Source organism: Haliotis rufescens, unplaced genomic scaffold (assembly GCF_023055435.1).
Source record: "Haliotis rufescens isolate VD_foot unplaced genomic scaffold, xgHalRufe1.0.p SCAF_2, whole genome shotgun sequence".
In the NCBI taxonomy this organism is placed as follows: domain Eukaryota; kingdom Metazoa; phylum Mollusca; class Gastropoda; order Lepetellida; family Haliotidae; genus Haliotis; species Haliotis rufescens.
The window spans coordinates 17,362,589-17,386,858 of record NW_025963890.1 but is presented as its reverse complement, the minus strand read 5'-3'; the positions used below and the strand labels follow the sequence as shown (position 1 = coordinate 17,386,858).

The window sequence follows — 24,270 nt, the reverse complement described above, 5'->3', positions numbered from 1 at the left end:
TTATATCATTTGTTCGTACAGAAAATATAGTTTTCGTGATTGCTTTGATATATTTTTATAACCATGCTTAGAATGAATGTGATTTTATTTATATGGTTTGTTCACTTCTAATCACATGGCATCGGGATTATGTTTTCACAGAGGATTTGTATTTAATGTGGTGCACTATCTTGCAATGTATCACCTTAGAGTACCAGCCCTGCGGCACTGACACTGTATCTGAAGTTGTTGATATTTTTTTCTTTGTGTAAATACATCCAGTAATATAATATTTCCGTGCGTGATACATCAAATATTTTATGACCTCTGTTCATAATCATTTTAATACATTTATCATTGCTGTTCATAATAATTTTAATACATTTATCATTGCTGTTCATAATCTTTTTAATACATTTATCATTGCTGTTCATGATTCTCCCCATCACATACTCTCTGTGGCAAAAGTACCTGTGATCATATCAGTTGTGTTCATAACCCAGTGACAATGTGGCCCAGATGAAGTTTGGAATTATTCAATTTTATACGTGTACACAGTAAAACACTTGTCAAGGCAGATCAGGGAATCTAGGTGCTGTTGGCTCAAAACTCAATTTTCTTTCCCTTCCTAATTGTTGAGCATTATGAGAAATAAACTAAGGAATGAAAATGACAAAGTTCAGCATCGTTTAAAGGCCTTTTGGGTCCATTCTCGGCACGAGTTTTGAGTTATCTGAAAAACATATTATTAACCGAGAGACTGATCACTGTTACTTTTGCCTTGAGGAAAAAGTAATGCTTCTGTCCATGCTCTTAGTACTCACACTTTAACTCGTTCAATAACGTTGTTGTTGATCTTGCATCAACTAATTCAATAAATGGTCAATGATTAGCATCGAATTACACCCCTGTTCATAATAATTTAAATAATTTAATTAATATTGTTATCCATGATTATACATCAACTTTAATTTTACACACTTGTTCATGATTCGAAATAAACAACTTAAAATGTGTGGGCCCAGCTCCACAAAACGATCTAAACGTAACCGCTACGACTGTCGTAACTCCCATACTTTAACATAGACTTGCGACAGTCGTAGGACTAAGATCGCTTTGCGGAATGGGGCCCTGTTCATGATTATACATCAACTTACTTCAATATTTTGTTCATGATTCTATATTAAGTATTTAACTGTTCATGAAATAGTTAATACTGATGAACATGATTTAACCTATAACTTCGGTACAGTGCATGATTATAAATCACACAGTTCAATGCATCTGTTCATGATAATATATCTAACAAAATAATAAGTTGGTCTATTGTAAAAAGTAAAATCAGAACTCATGTTCATGATTATAAAAAGGATTTGTTATATCAAATAAATACATATTACCGTTCATGATTATACATTAAGTAATTTGATATTTCGGCTTGTGATTATGAATTGACATAAAACAATTCAGGGCCCACTTCCACAAAGCGATCTTAGCGCTAAGACAATCGTAACTTCCATACTTTAACATAGGCTTACGGCAGTCATAACGCAAAGATCGCTTTGTGGAACAATGACCTGCTCGGTATTTCATATTGACGAATATACTCAGAAGCAAAAGAAACCATGAGCATTAAAAGTTATTAATTACTGAAAATTGATAACAAGTATCTGCTTCGATTTGTAACACACTTTTAACTGAGGATGAAATAGGCTGACATTTAACCATTAGAGATTATTCAGATTAATCAACATTGCTTAGCAGAAGTAGAATTCGAATTCTTGAGTTATTTCAACTTGATATGGTTTGAATAAATATCTATGTGAAAAAGAAAGTTACAGGTCAAATTTGCTTTTTTATCGAACTGACAATTAATAATTGTGTTGTGGATTTAAAGACTAATCAATTTTCCAAATGTGTACATTAAATTGTATAAGCAGCCGAACATCAAGCTTTGAATGAGTATCACAGTAAAATAAAAGTTACAGCTCAAATTATCTATCCTTTTCGAACTGCTTTACACCTTAAATTGAGAAGATTAATAGCCAGACATTTCACCCTAATGTATTCAGAACTAAATAAATTGCTGTGGAGAAGTAGAAATTGATGTCTGAGTTGTATGAATTTGATACGGTTTGAATGAGTATCAATGTAATCAAAGTAACAGCTTAAATTATCTTTCATTTCCGAACACCTTCAATTGAGGATGAAAATAGCAAGAAATTTGACATATTGAGTTATTTGGACGCAATATGGTTTGAATGAGTATCAAACTATCTTTTTCGAACTAAACAATTAATAATAATTATTGTATTATTGACTACATGACTTCACAGATGAATTAGTTGTCCAAATGTGTGCATAGCAAAAACAGCTGAAGATCAAGCTTAATAGGGTTTGAACGAGTACCAATGTAAAAAGAAAGTTAGAGCTCAAGTTATTTTTATTTTTCGAACTGCTGTACACATTTAATTGTGGATGAAAAAAGCCCGACATTTTACCAGAACTTGTATTCAGAACTCCAAACATTGCTAAGCAGAGTAGAATTCGAAATCTTGAATAATCTCAAATTGATAAAATTTGAATGAGTATCAGTGTGAAAACTGAAAGTTACAGCTCATATCAGCTTTCATTTTTGAACTGATGTACACCTTATATTGAGGATAAAAATAGCCAGACAATTTCCCCAAACCTTTTTTCAGAACTCTACTAAGCTTTATTTGTTTGTTGTTTACGCCGCACTCAGCAATATTCCAGCTATAAGATGACGGTCTGTATAAATAATCGAGTCTGGGCCAGACAATCCAGTGATTGACATCATGAACATAGATCTACTCAAATGGGACACGATGACATGCATCAATCAAGTCAGCGAGCCTGACCACCCGATCCCGTTAGTCGCCTCTGACGACAAGCATAGTCGCCTTTTACGGCAAGTGTGGCCTCTTCACGGGTAACATTACTTAGCAGAAGTAGAATGCGACAGCTTGAGTCATATGTCCTAAATACGGTTTGAAAGTTAAAAAGAAAGGTGCAGCTCCGAGTATCTTTGTTTCCATCTGTTGTACAACCTCAATTGAAGATATAAATAGCAAAACATTTCACCGTTACCTTGTACTCAGAACTCCCAATATTGCTAAGCAAAAGTAGAAGTGAACATTTTAAACTTGCTTTCATTCTAATTCCTAAAACGGATTCTTTAGAAAACCTTTGGGGTGCATCTTTCGCCTCTTAAATGCCATTACATTTTAAATATTCGATGTATCAAGAGGGGTGATTTGAGTTCAATGCTTCCAAAAATCATAACATGGCCACTAAGAACATGGTCACAGTTACCATTGCCTGTGAGTATAATGTGATACTTCAGGTCTTGCTCCTGTAGCTACCAATCATACCATATATCTTCATGATTAAACATCAAGTAACTTAAGATTATAATTCTGTCCATGCTTATAAACAATTTCTACTGTTCACACTAGTGTCCACAATTAATCCTCAACTGATTTGGTCCATGATTAGACAATAATAATAAAATAATTTTATCTGTGAATCAATACACAGCACATGATTCAATACTTTCTTTTCATGATTAAGCATAAAAAATTCAAAACTTCTGTTCATGATTAGACATAAAATAATTCAATACTTTCTATTCATGATTAGACATAAAATAATTCAATACTTCTGTTCATGATGAGGCATACAATAATTCAATACTTCTCATGATTAGACATACAATGATTCAATTCTGTTCACGATTAGACAACATAATTCAACATTTCTGTTCATGATAATTACAAAAGGATTTATTACAAAAAATAATAACATTTATTACTATTCATGATTGTACATTAAATAATTTCATGTCTCTGCTCGTCAATATTATTGACAAAACAATTGGATACTTACTACTTCTGGGCTAGCTCAGCAAAGCGATCTTAGCGCTAAGATAATCGTAACTCCCATACTTAACATAGACTTGCGGCAGTCATAATGCTAAGATTGCTTTGTGGAACAATGACTTGTTCGGTATTATCAACGAGTGTACTCCGAAGCAAAAGAAACTGTGAGCATTTAAATTGAAACATTACTGAAAATTCATGATAACTATTATTGACTTAAAGGGTTCACAGATTAATCAAGTTTCGAAATGTGTGCAAGCAGATAACTTGTATAAACAGTTGAAGATTAAGCTTATACAGTTTGAATGAGTACCAATGTAAAAAGAATGTTACATCTCAAATTATCTCCCTTTTTCGAACTGCTGTACACATTTAATTGAGGATGTAAAACTGAGTATTTAAAGTCATTAATGACTGAAACTTCATAATAATTATGTTACGATTTGTTGCACACCTTTAATTGAGGACGAAATAGCCAGACTTTTAACCAGAACTTGTATTCAGAAATCCAATGTTGCTGAGAAGTAGAATTTGACATCTTGTTTTGTTTGAGTGAGTGAGTTGGGTTTAACGCCGCTTTTAACAATATTCCAGTTGTATCGCGGCGTTTGTGTTGTTTGAACTCGATAAGGTTTGAATGACTGTCACATGTAAAAAAGAAAGTTACAGCTCAAATTATCTTATTTTTGAACTGACAATTAATAATAATCATTGTGGTTTGGACTCAATGACTTCACAGATTATTCATGTTTTTGAAATGTATGCATAGCAAATAACTTGAATAAACAGCTAAAGATCAAGCTTTTGGGGATTTGCATGTGTATCAATGTGAAAATAAAGTTGGAGCTCAAATTATCTTTCTTTTTTAAACTGCTGTACACATTTAATTGAGGATGACATTTCACCAGAACTTGTGTTCAGAACTCCAAAATTGCTGAGCAGAGTAGAATTCGAAATCTTGAGTTATTACAATTTGCTCAGGTTTGAAGAGTACCAGTGTAAAAATAGAAAGTTACAGCTCATATTACCTTTCTTTTTCGAATGGACTAAATGACTTCACAGATTAATTAGTTTTCCAAATGTGTGCTTTGAAAAAACATTTTAGGACCAAGCTTAACAGGGTTTGAATGAGTATTAATTTTAAAGAAAGATACAGCTCAAATTATCTTTCTTTTTCGAACTGCTTAACACCTTTGAGGGTGGAAATACTAAGCTTTATTTGTTTGTTTAACGCCGCACTCAGCAATATTCCAGCTATATGACGGCGGTCTGTAAATAATCGAGTCTGGACCAGACAATCCAGTGATTGACATCATGAGCATCGATCTATGCAATTGGGATATGATGACATGAATCAACCAAGTCAGCCAGCCTGACCACCCGATCGCCTCTGACGACAAGCATAATCGCCTTTTACAGCAAGCATTGGTTGCTGAAGACATATTCTACCCAGGATCTTTATGGATAACATTACTAAGCAGAAGTACATTCGACGGTTTTAGTTATATGTCCTTGATGCGGTTTGAAAGTAAAAATGAAAGGTACAACTCCAATTATCTTTGTGTCCATCAGTTGAAGATAAAAATAGTAAAACATTTCACCATAACCTGTATTCAGAACTCCAATATTGCTTAGCTGATGTAGAAGTTGAAATTATAAATTTGCTTCCAATCTAATTCTTAAAACGGATTCTTTAGAAAACCTTTGGGGTGCATATTTCGCCTCTTAAATGCCAGTACATTTTAAATATTCGATGTAAACATTAGGGGTGATTTGAGTTCAATGCTTCCAAAAAGCATAACATGGCCACATAGAACATGGTCACAGTTACCTTTGCCTGTGAGTATAACGTGATACTTCAGGTCTTGCTCCTGTAGCTACCAATCATACAATGTATATTCATCACTAAACAGCAAGTTCTGTTCATGATTAGACATACAATGCTTCAATTCTGCTGTTCGTGATCAGACATGAAATACTTCAATACTTCTCATGATTAGACATACAATGATTCAGTTCTTCTGTTCGTGATTAGACATACAATGATTCAGCAGTTTTGTTCATGATTCGACAAAATTCAACACTTCTGTTCATGATATAAAAAGGGATTTGTTATAACAAATAATTACATATATTACTGTTCATGATTATACATTAAATAATTTGATACTTCGGCTGGTGATTATAATTGACATAAACAATTTGACACTTACTTCTTCAGGTCCCGCTTCCGCAAACTCCCATACGTGAACATAGACTTATAGCAGTCATAACGCTAAGACTGCTTTGTGGAACAGCTACCTGTTCGGATTTATTGTCGACTAGAGTACTCAGATGCAAATGAAACCGTGGGCATTTAAATTTATTTATTACTGAAAATGCATAATAACTATTGTGTTATTGACTAAATGACTTCACAGATTAATCAGGTTTCGAAATGTGTGAAAACTTGTATAAACAACTCAAGATCAAGCCTGGTATGGTTTGAGAACCAATGTAAAAAAGGAAGCTATAGCAGAAATTACCTATCCCTTTCGAACTGTTATACACATTTTTTGAGGATTAAAATAGCCAGACATTTCACCCTTTTCAGAACTCCGACATTGCTATGCAGAATTACAGAAGTAGAATTTTACATTTTGAGTTATAGGAACTTGATACGGTTTGACTGTAAAAACGAAAGTTACATCTCCAATAATTATTATATTTCTTTCAAACTGCTTCACAACCTTTAACTGAGGATGAAAATAACCAGACATTACACCCTTACTTGTATTTAGAGCTCCAATAATATTAAGCAGAAGTAGATTTCACCATCTTCAATTTTATGAACTTGATACGGTTTGACTGAGTATCAATGAAAAATAGAAAGTTACAGCTCAAATTATCTTTCCTTTTCGAACTGCTGTACACCTTTAATGGATGATGACAATAACCAGAGTTTTCACCACAACTCCGATACAGCCAAGCAAAAGTAGAATTTGACATTTGGGTTACATGAACTTAATACGGTTTGAATGTAAAAAAAAGTTACAGCTCCAATGATATTTATTTCCAACTGTTGTACAACTTTAACTGAGGGTGAAAATAGCCAGAGAGTTCACCCCAACTTGCATCCAGAACTCTTATATTGCTAAACAGAAGTAGAAGTTGAAAGTTGTCTACATTGTAATTATTAATGGATTCTAAAGAAAGCCTCTGGGGTTCACTTTTAAATGCAAGAAAATTTTAAATCTTCAATGTAAACGATAGGGGTATTTTGAGTTTAATGCTTCCCCAAAACAAAACAGGACCACTGAGAACACGGTCGCAGTTACCTTTGCCTGTGTGGATATTTCAGGTCCTATAGCTACCAAGCAGAGAAAATACGTTCATGGTTTTACTTCAAGTAACTTATCATAACTCTGTCCATGATTATAAACAAATGCTCCTGTTCACACTGGTGTCCACGATTAATCTTCAACTTATTTGGTCCATTATTAGACAATAATCATTCAATACTTTTAACGATGATACATTATACAGAAAATGATTCAATGCTTTTGTTCATGATAAGACGTGCAAAATGATTCAATACTTATATTCTGTGTACGGTTATGTATCAAAATATTTCACTTAGCTTCACTGACCATATTACCTTTTTGATCAGTATGTCACATATTATTATATTTGATGTATATTATCCTTTTCAAACTCCATAACAAAGATACACATATTATTGTGCCTTAATTGAACACAATTATTATTGTTTAACAGGATGTATATTCCGAAATTTTCATTTTACAAATGCTTTTTACCGATATCAAACATAAACAGTTTTGATAACCAGTAGGTGCATTGCTTTTCTGTTTTCACTAGATATTTAATAACAACAATACATATGTTATTGTGCCTTCACTGAACACAATTCTTATTATTTAACTGGATGTACATTAAATATTTTTTACCGATATCAAACAAATAGTTGTGATAACCAGCAGGCGCATTGCTTTTCTGTTTTCACTAGATATTTATTAACAACAATACATACATTATTGTGCCTTCACTGAACACAATTCTTCTTATTTCACTGGATGTATATATTACGACATTTTCAGTTTACAAATGCTTTTTACCGATATCAAACAAACAGTTTTGATAACCAGCAGGTGCATTGCATTTCTGTTTTAACTAGATATATATTAACAACAATACATACATTATTGTGCCTTCTCTAAACACAATTCTTATTATTTCACTGTATATGTATTACGAAATTTTCAGTTTTACAAATGCTTTTTAACGATATCAAACATAGTTTTGATAACCAGCAGGTGCATTGCTTTTCTGTTTTCACTAGCTATTTATTAACAACAATACATATATTATTGTGCCTTCTCTAAACACAATTTTTATTATTTCACTGGATGTATATTCAATGCTTTTTACCGATATCAAACAAATAGTTTTGATATCCAGCAGGTGCATTCATTTTCTGTTTTCACTAGATATATATTAACAACACTACATATATTATTGTGCCTTCACTGAACACAATTCTTATTATTTCACTGGTTGTATATTAAATGCTTTTTACCGATATGAAACAAATAGTTTTTATAGCCAGCAGGTGCATTGATTTTCTGTTTTCACTAGATATATATTAACAACAATACATATATTATTGTGCCTTCACTGAACACAATTCTTCTTATTTTACTGTATATATATTACGAAATTTTCAGTTTTCAAATGCTTTTTACCGATATCAAACAAATAGTTTTGATAACCAGCAGGTGCATTGATTTTCTGTTTTCACTAGATATATATTAACAACAATACATATATTATTGTGCCTTCACTGAACACAATTCTTATTATTTCACTGGTTGTATATTAAATGCTTTTTACCGATATCAAGCAAATAGTTTTGATAACCAGCAGGTGCATTGCTTTTCTGTTTTCACTAGATATTTATTAACAACAATACATATATTATTGTGCCTTCTCTAAACACAATTCTTATTATTTCAATGGATGTATATTCAATGCTTTTTATTGATATCAAACAAACAGTTTTGATAACCAGCAGGTGCATTGATTTTTCTGTTTTCACTAGATATATATTAGCAACAATACATATGTTATTGTGCCCTCTCTAAACACAATTCTTATTATTTCACTGTATATATATTACGACATTTTCAGTTTACAAATGCTTTTTACCGATATCAAACAAATAGTTTTGATAACCAGCAGGTGCATTGATTTTCTGTTTTCACTAGATATATATTAACAACAATACATATATTTTTGTGCCTTCACTGAACACAATTCTTATTATTTCACTGGATGTATATTAAATGCTTTTTACCGATATTAAACAAATAGTTTTGATAACCAGCAGGTGCATTGCTTTTCTGTTTTCACTAGATATATATTAACAACCATACACATATTATTGTGCCTTCACTGAACACAATTCTTATTATTTTACTGGATGTATATTAAATGCTTTTTACCGATATCAAGCAAATAGTTTTGATAACCAGCAGGTGCATTGATTTTCTATTTTTCACTAGATATACATAACAACAATACATATATTATTGTGCCTTCACTGAACACAATTCTTCTTATTTCAATGTATATATATTACGGAATTTTCGGTTTACAAATGCTTTTTACCGATATCAAACAAATAGTTTTGATAACCAGCAGGTGCAATGATTTTCTGTTTTAACTAGATATATATTAACAACAATACATATATTATTGTGCCTTCATTGAACACAATTCTTATTATTTTACTGGATGTATATTAAATGCTTTTTACCGATATCAAGCAAATAGTTTTGATAACCAGCAGGTGCATTGCTTTTCTCTTTTCTCTAGATATTTATTAACAACACTACATATATTATTGTGCCTTCTCTAAACACAATTCTTATAATTTCACTGCATATATATTATGAAATTTTGAATTTACCAATGCGTTTTATCGATATCAAACAAATAGTTTTGATAACCAGCAGGTGCATTGCTTTTCTGTTTTCACTAGATATTTATTTACAACAATACATATATTATTGTGCCTTCTCTAAACACAATTCTTATTATTTCAATGGATGTATATTCAATGCTTTTTATTGATATCAAACAAACAGTTTTGATAACCAGCAGGTGCATTGATTTTCTGTTTTCACTATATATATTTTAGCAACAATACATATGTTATTGTGCCCTCTCTAAACACAATTCTTACTATTTCACTGTATATATATTACGACATTTTCAGTTTACAAATGCTTTTTACCGATATCAAACAAATAGTTTTGATAACCAGCAGGTGCATTGCTTTTCTGTTTTCACTAGATATATATTAACAACAATACATATATTTTTGTGCCTTCACTGAACACAATTCTTATTATTTCACTGGATGTATATTAAATGCTTTTTACCGATATTAAACAAATAGTTTTGATAACCAGCAGGTGCATTGCTTTTCTGTTTTCACTAGATATATATTAACAACCATACATATATTATTGTGCCTTCACTGAACACAATTCTTATTATTTTACTGGATGTATATTAAATGCTTTTTACCGATATCAAGCAAATAGTTTTGATAACCAGCAGGTGCATTGATTTTCTATTTTTCACTAGATATACATAACAACAATACATATATTATTGTGCCTTCACTGAACACAATTCTTCTTATTTCAATGTATCTATATTACGGAATTTTCGGTTTACAAATGCTTTTTACCGATATCAAACAAATAGTTTTGATAACCAGCAGGTGCATTGATTTTCTGTTTTCACTAGATATATATTAACAACAATACATATATTATTGTGCCTTCATTGAACACAATTCTTATTATTTTACTGGATGTATATTAAATGCTTTTTACCGATATCAAGCAAATAGTTTTGATAACCAGCAGGTGCATTGCTTTTCTCTTTTCTCTAGATATTTATTAACAACACTACATATATTATTGTGCCTTCTCTAAACACAATTCTTATAATTTCACTGCATATATATTATGAAATTTTGAATTTACCAATGCGTTTTACCGATATCAAACAAATAGTTTTGATAACCAGCAGGTGCATTGCTTTTCTGTTTTCACTAGATATTTATTTACAACAATACATATATTATTGTGCCTTCTCTAAACACAATTCTTATTATTTCAATGGATGTATATTCAATGCTTTTTATTGATATCAAACAAACAGTTTTGATAACCAGCAGGTGCATTGATTTTCTGTTTTCACTATATATATTTTAGCAACAATACATATGTTATTGTGCCCTCTCTAAACACAATTCTTACTATTTCACTGTATATATATTACGACATTTTCAGTTTACAAATGCTTTTTACCGATATCAAATAAATAGTTTTGATAACCAGCAGGTGCATTGCTTTTCTGTTTTCACAAGATATATATTAACAACAATACATATATTATTGTGCCTTCACTGAACACAATTCTTATTTTTTCACTGGATGTATATTAAATGCTTTTTACCGATATCAAACAAACAGTTTTGATAACCAGCAGGTGCATTGATTTTCTGTTTTCACTAGATATTTATTAACAACAGTACATATATTATTGTGCCTTCTCTAAACACAATTCTTATAATTTCACTGCATATATATTATGAAATTTTGAATTTACCAATGCGTTTTACCGATATCAAACAAATAGTTTTGATAACCAGCAGGTGCATTGATTTTCTGTTTTCACTAGATATATATTAACAACAATACATATATTATTGTGCCTTCACTGAACACAATTCTTATTATTTTTCTGGATGTAAATTCAATGCTTTTTACCGACATCAAGCAAATAGTTTTGATAACCAGCAGGTGCATTGATTTTCTCTTTTCTCTAGATATTTATTAACAACAGTACATATATTATTGTGCCTTCTCTAAACACAATTATTCTTATTTCACCGTATATATATTACGACATTTTCAGTTTACAAATGCTTTTTACCGATATCAAACAAATAGTTTTGATAACCAGCAGGTGCATTGCTTTTCTGTTTTCACTAGATATTTATTAACAACAATAGATATTTATTAACAACAGTACATATATTATTGTGCCTTCACTGAACACAATTCTTACTATTTAACTGGATGTATATTAAACGCTTTTTACTGATATCAAACAAATAGTTTTGATAACCAGCAGGTGCATTGCTTTTCTGTTTTCACTAGATATTTATTAACAACAATAGATATTTATTAACAACAGTACATATATTATTGTGCCTTCACTAAACACAATTCTTATTATTTCACTGGATGTATATTAAATGCTTTTTACCGATATCAAACAAATAATTTTGATAACCAGCAGGTGCATTGCTTTTCTGTTTTCACTAGATATATATTAACAACAATACATATATTATTGTGCCTTCACTAAACACATATCTTATTATTTAACTGGATGTATATTAAACGCTTTTTACCGATATCAAACAAATAGTTTTGATAACCAGCAGGCGCATTGCTTTTCGGTTTTCACTAGATATTTATTAACAACAATAGATATTTATTAACAACAATACATATTTTATTGTGCCTTCACTAAACACAATTCTTATTATTTAACTGGATGTATATTAAACGCTTTTTACCGATATCAAACAAATAGTTTTGATAACCAGCAGGTGCATTGCTTTCCTGTTTTCACTGGACATTTATCGACAACAACACATACATTATTGTGCCTTCACACAACATAATTCGTATTTTACTAGTTTACATTACGAAATTATCAGTTATAATTGCTTTATTAATTTATCGCTTCTGTACATATGAATAGGCATTTCAGTTATTGAGAAAGTGAAACTTATTGTCACAACCCCAAGGGCGTTGATGCTTTGCCTCTGTTCAGGTTTTGCCTGTGTGTTTCATATTCATAACATTTTGCTTATATTTCAAATTAATTCACATATTATTCACTAATCTTTTGCAATATATCTTTGTATTATATCAATACATAGCTTTTCGTACATTGTTATGTATTGATAGATACAAATTTCAGGTAATTCAAAGCGTATTTCGATAAAATGCCACACCATATTTGGGGGGATAAAACACTGATTAGGTAAAAATATCACTTGCATTGTGAACTTCCATCTAACAGAGTACTCATCAAAACAGGGACATTGACATTGACGACCTCTCCATCCCACCCTTTCACAATGCACTTTTACAGGACTACCCTGACTACACACCTGGATTACCTTTGACCTCTACACACGTGATTTGGAGAGCCAATGATAGTGTTGCTGCCGTGATATCGTTTTGAACCAAGGATCTTAGCGGTGGCCAAAGCAGGATCTGAATGGCCTGAGAAGTCGGGAGAATGCCTGAAAATAATGTTTAAACTCAGTTGTGTATTCATGATTTAAAGCAAGTTCAAGCAACACGTTTCCTTCTCCAGGGCTAGCAAAGTGAACACTTTGGTTATTATATTACTGAACATTTGGTAGGGATTTATAGAATAACCCACGAGGTACAAATGATTACGGAAAATATGTCACACGTGAAATTAATGTTTTAAGTTCCGAGCTTTAGCGAGGAACTTAAAACATTAATTTCACGAGTGACATATTTTGCGTAATCACTCGTACCGAGTGGGTTATTCTATTTATTACCCATATTCATATTAAAGACATGTTTCAAGAAAAAAAACATCAACTGTCGCCGATCAAGAATCACTAATTGCACACTGTGCAAATATCAAAAAGTTATTACACTGCATATTTGAGCCCATATGGGTAATAAAACCAGATACGTCATTCTATTTGAATCTAAACTTGACATGTTATGAGAATCAGTTTTGTGTATTATGAATAGATAACAAATATCCTCAAGGAGGGATCTGCTGCCTATCTGCTGCCTTGTTCTACATTTTGTATTTAATACAAGGCTGAAACTGAGACCGTGTATCTGTGTTTTGTTTGTGTGCTTGTTTTTAAACGCCGGGGTCAGCAATAGTTGTATGACGGCGGTCTGTATGTAATCGAGTCTGGACCAGACAATCCAGTGATAAACATCATAGATCTACACATTTGGGATACGGTGACATGCATCAACCGAGTCAGCGAGCCTGACCACCCAACCCCGTTAGTCTTCTCTTACGACAAGTATGGGTTGCTGAAGACCCTCATCTTCACGGGTTTGTCTGTGTAATGTTAACTGTTAAATTGAAATACAGACGCTAGCAGGCACTGCCAGACACTCAGGCACTAGCAGACAGCTGTAGACACTTGCAGGCACTGGCAGACACCGTCAGACAGTCAGGCACTGTCAGATACTGGCAGGCACTAGCAGACACTGGCAGGCGGTAACAGACACCAGCAGGCACTGGCATGTTTTAGAAGGCACTAGCAGACACTGGCTGACACCAGCCGACACCGTCAGACAGTCAGGCACTGTCAGATACTGGCAGGCACTAGCAGACACTGGCAGGCAGTAACAGACACCGTCAGACAGTCAGGCACTGTCAGATACTGGCAGGCACTAGCAGACACTGGCAGGCGGTAACAGACACCGTCAGACAGTCAGGCACTGTCAGATACTGGCAGGCACTAGCAGACACTGGCAGGCGGTAACAGACACCAGCAGGCACTGGCATGCTTTAGAAGGCACTAGCAGACACTGGCTGACACCGTCAGACAGTCAGGCACTGTCAGATACTGGCAGGCACTAGCAGACACTGGCAGGCAGTAACAGACACCAGCAGGCACTGGCATGCTTTAGAAGGCACTAGCAGACACTGGCTGACACCAGCCGACACTGTCAGGCAGTCAGGCACTGCCAGATACTGGCAGGCACTGGCATGCAGTAACAGACACCAGCAGACACTTTCAGACAGTCAGGCAGTCAGACACTGGCATGCAGTAACAGACACCAGCAGATACAGTCAGACATCATCAGGCACTAGCAGACACCAGGAGACACTGGCAGACACTGGTTGACACTGTCTGGAACTGGCATACACTGCCAGGTAGTAACAGATACCAGCAGACACTGGCATGCTTTAGAAGGCACTAGCAGACACTGGCTGGGACTGTCAGGCACTGGCAGACACTGTTATGCAGTAACAGACGCCAGCAAACACTATCAGGCACTCACAGATACTGGCAGACTCTAGCAGAAACTGTCAGGCACTAGCAGACATTTTCATGCAGTAACGTACACCACCAAGCACCAGAAGTCACTGGCTGACACCAGCCGACACTGTCAGGCACCAGCAGACACTGGCAGGTACCTGCATGCAGTAACAGACACCAGCAGCAGACACTGGCAGGCACTGGCATGCAGTAACAGACACCAGCAGCAGACACTGTCAGATACTAGCAGACACTGGCAGGTACTGGCATGCAGTAACAGACACCAGCAGCAGACACTGTCAGATACTAGCAGACACTGGCAGGTACTGGCTCGCAGTAACAGACACCGGCAGCAGACACTGTCAGATACTAGCAGACACTGGCAGGCACTGGCATGAAGTAACAGACACCAGCAGACACTGACAGGCACTGTCAGGCACTGACAGGAACTGGCAGGAACTGGCATGCAGTAACAGACACCAGCAGTAGACACTGTCAGATACTAGCAGACACTGGCAGGTACTGGCATGCAGTAACAGACACCAGCAGCAGACACTGTCAGATACTAGCAGACACTGGCAGGTACTGGCATGCAGTAACAGACACCAGCAGCAGACACTGTCAGATACTAGCAGACACTGGCAGGCACTGGCATGAAGTAACAGACACCAGCAGACACTGACAGGCACTGTCAGGCACTGACAGGAACTGGCAGGAACTGGCATGCAGTTACAGACACCAGCAGTAGACACTGTCAGTCAGGCACTGTCAGATACTAGCAGACACTGGCAGGCACTGGCATGCAGTAACAGACACCAGCAGACACTGGCAGGCACTGTCAGGCACCAGCAGACACTGGCAGGAACTGGCATGAAGTAACAGACACCAGCAGACACTGCCAGGCACTGACAGGAACTGGCATGCAGTAACAGACACCAGCAGTAGACACTGTCAGTCAGGCACTGTCAGATACTAGCAGACACTGGCAGGTACTGGCATGCAGTAACAGACACCAGCAGCAGACACTGTCAGATACTATCAGACACTGGCAGGAACTGGCATGAAGTAACAGACACCAGCAGACACTGCCAGGCACTGACAGGAACTGGCAGGAACTGGCATGCAGTAACAGACACCAGCAGCAGACACTGTCAGATACTATCAGACACTGGCAGGAACTGGCATGAAGTAACAGACACTGTCAGATACTAGCAGACACTGGCAGGCACTGGCATGAAGTAACAGACAGCAGACACTGTCAGATACCTTTGAAAAAACACATTGCAGTGATTATATAATTGATGACGGACTATTTTGGTGGTTGTGTTTGATGACAAGTAAATGTAATTTATCAAGGACATATGTACCTACCCGACGAATGCGTCTGCGGATGCCTGTTGTTTGCCTGGCTGCAGATACCACTGTAAGTAAATACATGATATTATTGAGAACAATAATAAATCTAAACTTGCTTCTTTAAGAGCTATAGCATTACTGTAAGGGCTAGGCGGATGGGGAAAGGATATGGTTCTGGGACTGTGAGACAACTAGAGGATATGTGACAGGTAATTGTAGGTTATTTTTAGCAGTTTCCTCTTACCGGCCATCCCATCACCGACTGCTTCACTACCGACCAAATCTACCATCAAACTGGATGCATCAGGTTATTGCATTATATTGAAAATTGTTACTATTGATCAATGTTGCTTGAGGATATGTTACATAGATTTTGAAATTTTACGAGCGCTTCCTGAGCAACACATCGCCTCCTGAGCTCACTATATATATACTCAATGAACTTCTACCTTCGTTTGAGGGGTCTTGTGGGATGCTGACACCTGCTGTTGGTGTTGATGCTCGTGAGATGCCGACAACTGTTGTTGACGAGGTGGCACGTGAGATGCTGACACCTGCTGTTGGTGTTGATGCTCGTGAGATGCTGACACCTGCTGTTGGTGATGTTGCACGTGAGATGCTGACACCTGTTCTTGGCGAGGTGGCACGTGAGATGCTGACACCTACTGTTGGTGTTGATGCTCGTGAGATGCTGACACCTGCCGTTGGTGATGTTGCACGTGAGATGCTAACACCTGTTGGCGAGGTGGCACGTGAGATGCTGACACCTGCTGTTGGTGAGGTGGCACGTGAGATGCTGACACCTGCTGTTGGTGATGTTGCACGTGAGATGCTAACACCTGTTGGTGAGGTGGCACGTGAGATGTGTACACTCAGTGAGGGTGAGATTGCACGTGCATCCTCGCATTTTAAGTCATCGTTCACAAGCGAACTAGGCGACAGACCTCTGAAATAGGAATACAGAATTGCAACAAACGAAAGAATCTTTCATAAGTAATGTCAATGTTGTTAGTGATACATACACTATATAAAGTGTTGACATTAGCAATGGGACTCACAATGATAACATTTCGTAAATATGACCTGTATTATTCAAAGAACAAATAGTAATGCCATGCGTTTCAACCGTGTCCAATGTAGACACAGCCTCATGTTTTTCAAAAGGAAACAAGTGTTATTGAAAACTGATCATATGTTTAATGAATAAATAACACCAAAGATAACAAAGACTTAAATACAGGTAAACAGATACTTGAACGGTTCTTAGAGGTTCGTTCTTCACGCCTTGGTGGAGAGGTTATGGGGCATGATGTGGACTGTTTTAACTATATAAAACGAATCCGACGAACGCTCAGATGTGGTTTTAGGGAACACGTTCTATTATTTTTCTATTTTTCATGTAAATCAAACAAAAATAACACTGAAACACATGTTCCTTTATTTCAGAACTCCCAAAATTATTAATTTTAACTCAATAAAAAAACATTCTCTAACACCAGTTTTATAGTTTGATGTTGGATAAAAATCATAACACCTTGACAGTCCCAGTCAAACAGTAAAATCTCTAATCGCCATAAGTTAACTCCGTTAACTCCGTACATATCCGTCGTAGTTGTGGGGTATTTTTCTCCATACTTACGGAAATGTGTATTATCATAAATTGTACTTTTTAACTTCACCCAAAGCAAGTACCTGTCTTCGTATGGTGCCATGTCGGATCTCGATCCAGTCTTTGCCTCCAGTAGTTCTGGGTTGGTGGCCTGGCTTCCACTGCTTGCGCTTTGAGGAAACGAGGCAACAAACATCAGTGTCCTGTCCTTTTATTGTCAAGTCTTATTTTACAGCAATAATACCATTACTGGTGTGTACAATAACTATACTACTCAACATTTGCTAAGGATCACCGCCCGAAGATGACAATGTTGGTCCTTGGCAAATGTTGAGCATTGTATATACAAAAACAGTCTGAAATGTGTGTTTAGTTGGCTTTGGGAACCAGAAAGAACAATATCAATGTTATTTTGATTCGTTATAACATCATTTCAGCAGCAGACCCGTGTTCATGTTTCGGATTAAACTAAACCAATTCCAGGGCCCACTTATACAGTGAGTGAGTGAGTGAGTGAGTGAGTGAGTTGGGTTTAACGCCGGTTTTAACAGTATTACAGTTATATCGCGGCGTGTCAGCTTAATGTGGGAGGAAAGCCCGAAGTGATACAGGTCTCAGACGTTTACCACTTCGGTGAAACCCACGAGCACGGGTATGGTGCTGACAAACCTAGAAACATAATCGGTACGAACCGGGATTCGAACCCACAATCATAGGTTTCTTGCGTGCCCAAGGGACGCAACTCTGCACAGCGAATCGCGGTGCCATAGACGACTCAACCACCCGTGCCCTTCCACTTGTACAGACCAACCTTAGTTACAATCGATCTTAGGCGCTTACAATCAACTTTACAATCACCATACCGAAACCTTATTCATTATGCACAATTCGATCTTAGCCGCCTTGGAGTCAAGGTTGTGACTCCCATCTTTAAAGTCAGCTTAGTCTTTGCACTAAGATCGCTTTGAGGAATAGGGCCCGGGAACTGTTGGTACCGACAGAAAACCATTTGTCACACAACCCCTCGTGTTGGGGATTGGTGTTGGTGTCCATGGTTACCATTTCAGCTCACTGTATTTACTACTCAAAAGAAGTTAAAGAACACCTGATTCGTTTTTACGACTACAGTTAATCTGTCATTGCTAGTCGATATTGCAACACTGAGCTTTCCCATTGTGGGTGTTCTTGAACTGGTTTTGAATATCGTATATGTACAAATAGGTTCAGCCAATAATATTATCCATTTTTAACATCGACAAGTAGGTTTTATTGGGCTTGGTAAATACACGTCTGGTTAGGACAACAACTAGAATATATCTAGTAGCCAAGACCACATCTATTATATACTACTCAACTTTTGACAGGGACAATCAGATATGTCGTTTTATTTAAATATACATGTGACGTGCAATAAGAATCAATTGTGTGTATCCTAGAAAGATAAAAAAAAACCAAACATCCCTATCAAAAGTGGATTAGTATATCATTCTGTAATGAAATTAATCCTCCAGAGTGTCGGAGAGAAGTTTATGTTCTAAGTAAGTGCTAATGGAGACAGGAAACTTACGAGTCATAGAACATCAGCTCATTGTCCGGGCTAGTGGATGTGGTCAGCTTTCTGGCACTGAAACCACATATCATATATGGTGTATAACCGTTTAGAGCACACAAGATTGTTATCCCAGTGAGGACATGACAGGCGATGATATCTTTTAAATGGCATTGATTTTATCGCAAAGAAGGTATTGTCCCAGAAAATGCTTGAAAACAATTATTATGCTTCCAGATTATGCCGCCACACAAAATATATACATGCACAAAAGTTAAGCGCCACCATATTCATAGTCTCTTGATGTCACGTGTGGGAATCAGAAATACGAAACATGATGATGTATGACTGAATTAGGCTTCCATAGTTTCAAGAACCCAAATTTGTCCAGATACAACACAGAAAGCGTGCTTTACGTGTTTCTGCAGTTCCCTTACCCTATAAATAGTGAAATTCAAGTTTCAGACACGTGGTTGCATTTTGCTCCTGTGTGAGATTCCCCTTCCAATAGAGGTTGAAAATCAGCCATGGTGAGGAGAAAGTTAACGAACGCTGAAAGATGGCAAGTGATGAAAAATGCTGGCATGTCATGCAGGACCATTGCAAGACAAATGGGTCGTCATCACAGTGTTATCACTCGTTTGATTGTCAAACATGGTCAAACCAATGTTGTCAATGACAGGCATAGGTCTGGTAGGCCAAGAAAGACCTCTAACAGAGAGGATAGACGTCTTTTCGGGATAGTCAGACGAGATCCATTTGCCACTTCAACAGATTTAAGACTGCAGTGGATTACCCATCAGAGACTCTCGACGATGACCGTAAGGTGTCACCTCAGAGCGGCTGAAGACCAGTAAAACGTCCTGACTGAGAGGCACATGCGGAATCGTCTGATATGGTGTCGTGCCCGTAGTCGATGGAACTTGACCAACTGGAGAAGAATCCATTGGTTTGACGAGTGTCGAATGCTGCTACGAACTGTTGATGGTCGAATACGTGTTTGGAGGCAACGTAACACTCGTTTTGCACCAAGGAACATCCAGAAGACCTTAGCATGTGGCGGGGGTCTGTCATGATATGGGGTTGTGTTTCCTTTGGCTGCAAATTTCCGCTGGTGTCAATTCGTTGAAACCTGAATGGCCAACAATACCAAGATGCCGTTCTTCGTCCAGTGGTAGTCCTTCATTTTGACAACCATCCCCTTCAGACAAGACCTGTTTACATGGACGACAATGCTAGACCACACAGATCTCGGGCAGTTTTAGCTTATTTGCGTCAAGAAGCTATTGCCACTCTTCCTTGGCCGGCCTGTAGTCCGGATCTTAATCCGATTGAGCATCTCTGGGACATTCTTGGCTGGAAAATCAGCCATCGTGATCCCCCAGTTCAAAATCTCGCTGGACTTGAAGCCGCACTTCATGAAGAACGGATCCGTTTGCTTCAGAGAAGCATTCAACGACTTGTAATGAGTATGAGGCGTAGGGTTGAAGCTGTGGTCAATGTCCGTGGATCATACACACGTTACTGACGTTTCGGTCTTGCAATAGCCTCTCCACTCCCTAGGGTGTCTATGTGACATCTGATATGGTCTGATCATATCATGACAGTTACATGACAAAAAAAGTTTTTCAATGTTTTCTAATCCTTCAATTTCTGGTCTTTGGTAAAATTCCTTTCTGCTCATATTCTTTTGGAACACAAGATAAACTTGCTTTGGGACAACTTTTGCATCACATGAGATTTACATATACGGCTTATAACAATTGTTCATCTCGTTATAAAAGTCATCATTAAGTGCCAAAAGTAACAGCTCACAAATATGGTGGGTGGCGCTTAACTTTTGTGCATGGGTAAACATTGTTGCAACGTGTTTTGGGTAAAGAAATGTTTAGGCTCATAGTTTTGATTAAACATTTTTTTATGGATTTGAAAATATAGCTGAAAAAATACCCAGTTTCCTTACAAAACCCCACGCCCCCACCAGAATACCCAATGGTCGGTCCCTCTGTCTCAGCGGAGAACCCATCACGAGTAATTTGATCAAGTCCTGAGAGAGTATACATGTGTACCGTCCAATGTCGGCGTCTACTCTTATGTAATTGCTGTGATACACCAAACCATGGCGTCTAAGAGGCTTCATACAGTGTCCTTGCTGTAATATGATCTCTCGTTAAACTAAGGCATACACTAGACTCCCTGCTATAACATCTTCACTCGTTACACTAAACCATGGCGTCTAAGAGGCTTAATACAGTGTCCTTGCTGTAATATGATCTCTCGTTAAACTAAGGCATACAATAGACTCCCTGCTATAACATCTTCACTCGTTACACTAAACCATGGCGTCTAAGAGGCTTCATACAGTGTCCTTGCTGTAATATGATCTCTCGTTAAACTAAGGCATACAATAGACTCCCTGCTATAACATCTTCACTCGTTACACTAAACCATGGCGTCTAAGAGGCTTCATACAGTGTCCTTGCTGTAATATGATCTCTCGTTAAACTAAGGCATACAATAGACTCCCTGCTATAACATCTTCACTCGTTACACTAAACCATGGCGTCTAAGAGGCTTAATACAGTGTCCTTGCTGTAATATGATCTCTCGTTAAACTAAGGCATACAATAGACTCCCTGCTATAACATCTTCACTCGTTACACTAAACCATGGCGTCTAAGAGGCTTAATACAGTGTCCTTGCTGCAATATGATCTCTCGTTAAACTAAGGCATACAATAGACTCCCTGCTATAACATCTTCACTCGTTACACTAAACCATGGCGTCTAAGAGGCTTAATACAGTGTCCTTGCTGTAATGTGATCTCTCGTTAAACTAAGGCATACAATAGACTCCCTGCTATAACATCTTCACTCGTTACACTAAACCATGGCGTCTAAGAGGCTTAATTCAGTTTCCTTGCTGTAATATGATCTCTCGTTAAACTAAGGCATACAATAGACTCCCTGCTATAACATCTTCACTCGTTACACTAAACCATGGCGTCTAAGAGGCTTAATACAGTGTCCTTGCTGTAATATGATCTCTCGTTAAACTAAGGCATACAAGAGACTCCCTGCTATGACATGTTCACTCGTTACACTAAACCATGGCGTCTAAGAGGCTTCATACAGTGTCCTTGCTGTAATATGATTTCTCGTTAAACTAAGGCATACAATAGACTCCCTGCTATAACATCTTCACTCGTTACACTAAACCATGGCGTCTAAGAGGCGTAATACAGTGTCCTTGCTGTAATGTGATCTCTCGTTAAACTAAGGCATACAATAGACTCCCTGCTATAACATCTTCACTCGTTACACTAAACCATGGCGTCTAAGAGGCTTCATACAGTGTCCTTGCTGTAATGTGATCTCTCGTTAAACTAAGGCATACAATAGACTCCCTGCTATAACATCTTCACTCGTTACACTAAACCATGGCGTCTAAGAGGCTTAATACAGTGTCCTTGCTGTAATATGATCTCTCGTTAAACTAAGGCATACAATAGACTCCCTGCTATAACATCTTCACTTGTTACACTAAACCATGGCGTCTAAGAGGCTTAATACAGTGTCCTTGCTGTAATATGATCTCTCGTTAAACTAAGGCATACAATAGACTCCCTGCTATAACATCTTCACTCGTTACACTAAACCATGGCGTCTAAGAGGCGTAATACAGTGTCCTTGCTGTAATATGATCTCTCGTTAAACTAAGGCATACAATAGACTCCCTGCTATAACATCTTCACTCGTTACACTAAACCATGGCGTCTAAGAGGCTTAATACAGTGTCCTTGCTGTAATGTGATCTCTCGTTAAACTAAGGCATACAATAGACTCCCTGCTATAACATCTTCACTCGTTACACTAAACCATGGCGTCTAAGAGGCTTAATACAGTGTCCTTGCTGTAATATGATCTCTCGTTAAACTAAGGCATACAATAGACTCCCTGCTATAACATCTTCACTCGTTACACTAAACCATGGCGTCTAAGAGGCTTAATACAGTGTCCTTGCTGTAATATGATCTCTCGTTAAACTAAGGCATACAATAGACTCCCTGCTATAACATCTTCACTCGTTACACTAAACCATGGCGTCTAAGAGGCTTAATACAGTGTCCTTGCTGTAATATGATCTCTCGTTAAACTAAGGCATACAATAGACTCCCTGCTGTACACCAAGGCCTATCTCTGACCTGTCTGCGGCCTTCTGGGCGAGGAGAGACTCCCTGTAGAAGTCCTGGATCTCCTGCTGGTTGAGGACGGGAAGTTCCGGGGAGCTTGGAGGCTCGGGGGATTCGCTGTAATAGGGTAGGAAGTCAGAATCTGATTAAACTAAGCTGTAATGCTTTCTTATCAGAATTTCACGAGGGTTAAGGTATCAACTATCATAAGACATAATAGATGATGATGGTGGTGGTGATGGTGACGATGATGATGATGGTGGTGGTGGTGTGCTTATAGTGATGGATTCAATGTCCTCTTCAAATCTAATTTATGAAAGTTTGCCACAAAATTGCTCAAATTTCATTACCCATGTAAATACCCCCCCCCCCAAAAAAAAAAAGCTAAACTCAACACAAAACTCAAGACTACACAAACTACTTTCTCCTTTCACAGACCACGAACCCCCACCCACCCTTTAAACAGCCCACAACTCCAATCCACCCACCCCTCTTTCTCTGCGACTGGCTCGGAAGGACTGGCCCCTCCGC

The 24,270-nt window shown here is 37.1% G+C and overlaps 1 protein-coding gene across 2 annotated transcripts; it reads right to left on the bottom strand.

The window, feature by feature from the left end:
- Positions 1 to 13,152: 13,152 nt before the first annotated feature.
- Positions 13,153 to 23,991, bottom strand: LOC124138841 (pheromone-regulated protein PRM7-like). 2 transcript variants are annotated; one of them, XM_046505726.2, is made up of 6 exons: positions 23,752 to 23,991; positions 19,566 to 19,622; positions 18,082 to 18,168; positions 16,839 to 17,335; positions 16,405 to 16,454; positions 13,153 to 13,284 (listed from the first exon to the last, which is right to left on the bottom strand). In XM_046505726.2, the coding sequence occupies exons 2-6, from the start codon at positions 19,577 to 19,579 to the stop codon at positions 13,234 to 13,236; spliced, it is 699 nt and encodes a 232-aa protein (XP_046361682.2). In that variant the 5' UTR covers positions 19,580 to 19,622; positions 23,752 to 23,991; the 3' UTR covers positions 13,153 to 13,233. The 2 variants fall into 2 exon arrangements, with proteins under 2 accessions (XP_046361682.2, XP_048255661.1); XM_048399704.1 differs by lacking the exon at positions 23,752 to 23,991 and having other exon boundaries at positions 19,566 to 19,853.
- Between the last annotated feature and the right edge of the window lie 279 nt (positions 23,992 to 24,270).

Bases quoted from the DNA above. Each gene is read 5' to 3' on its own strand.
- LOC124138841 (XM_048399704.1), bottom strand. From the start codon at position 19,639: ATGATATGTGGTTTCAGTGCCAGAAAGCTGACCACATCCACTAGCCCG. The intron at 17,336-18,081 runs GTACTTGCTTTG...TTCCTATTTCAG, and splicing joins ATGGCACCATACGAAGACAG to AGGTCTGTCGCCTAGTTCGC. The intron at 13,285-16,404 runs GTAGGTACATAT...CATTATTTTCAG, and splicing joins TCCGCAGACGCATTCGTCGG to GCATTCTCCCGACTTCTCAG.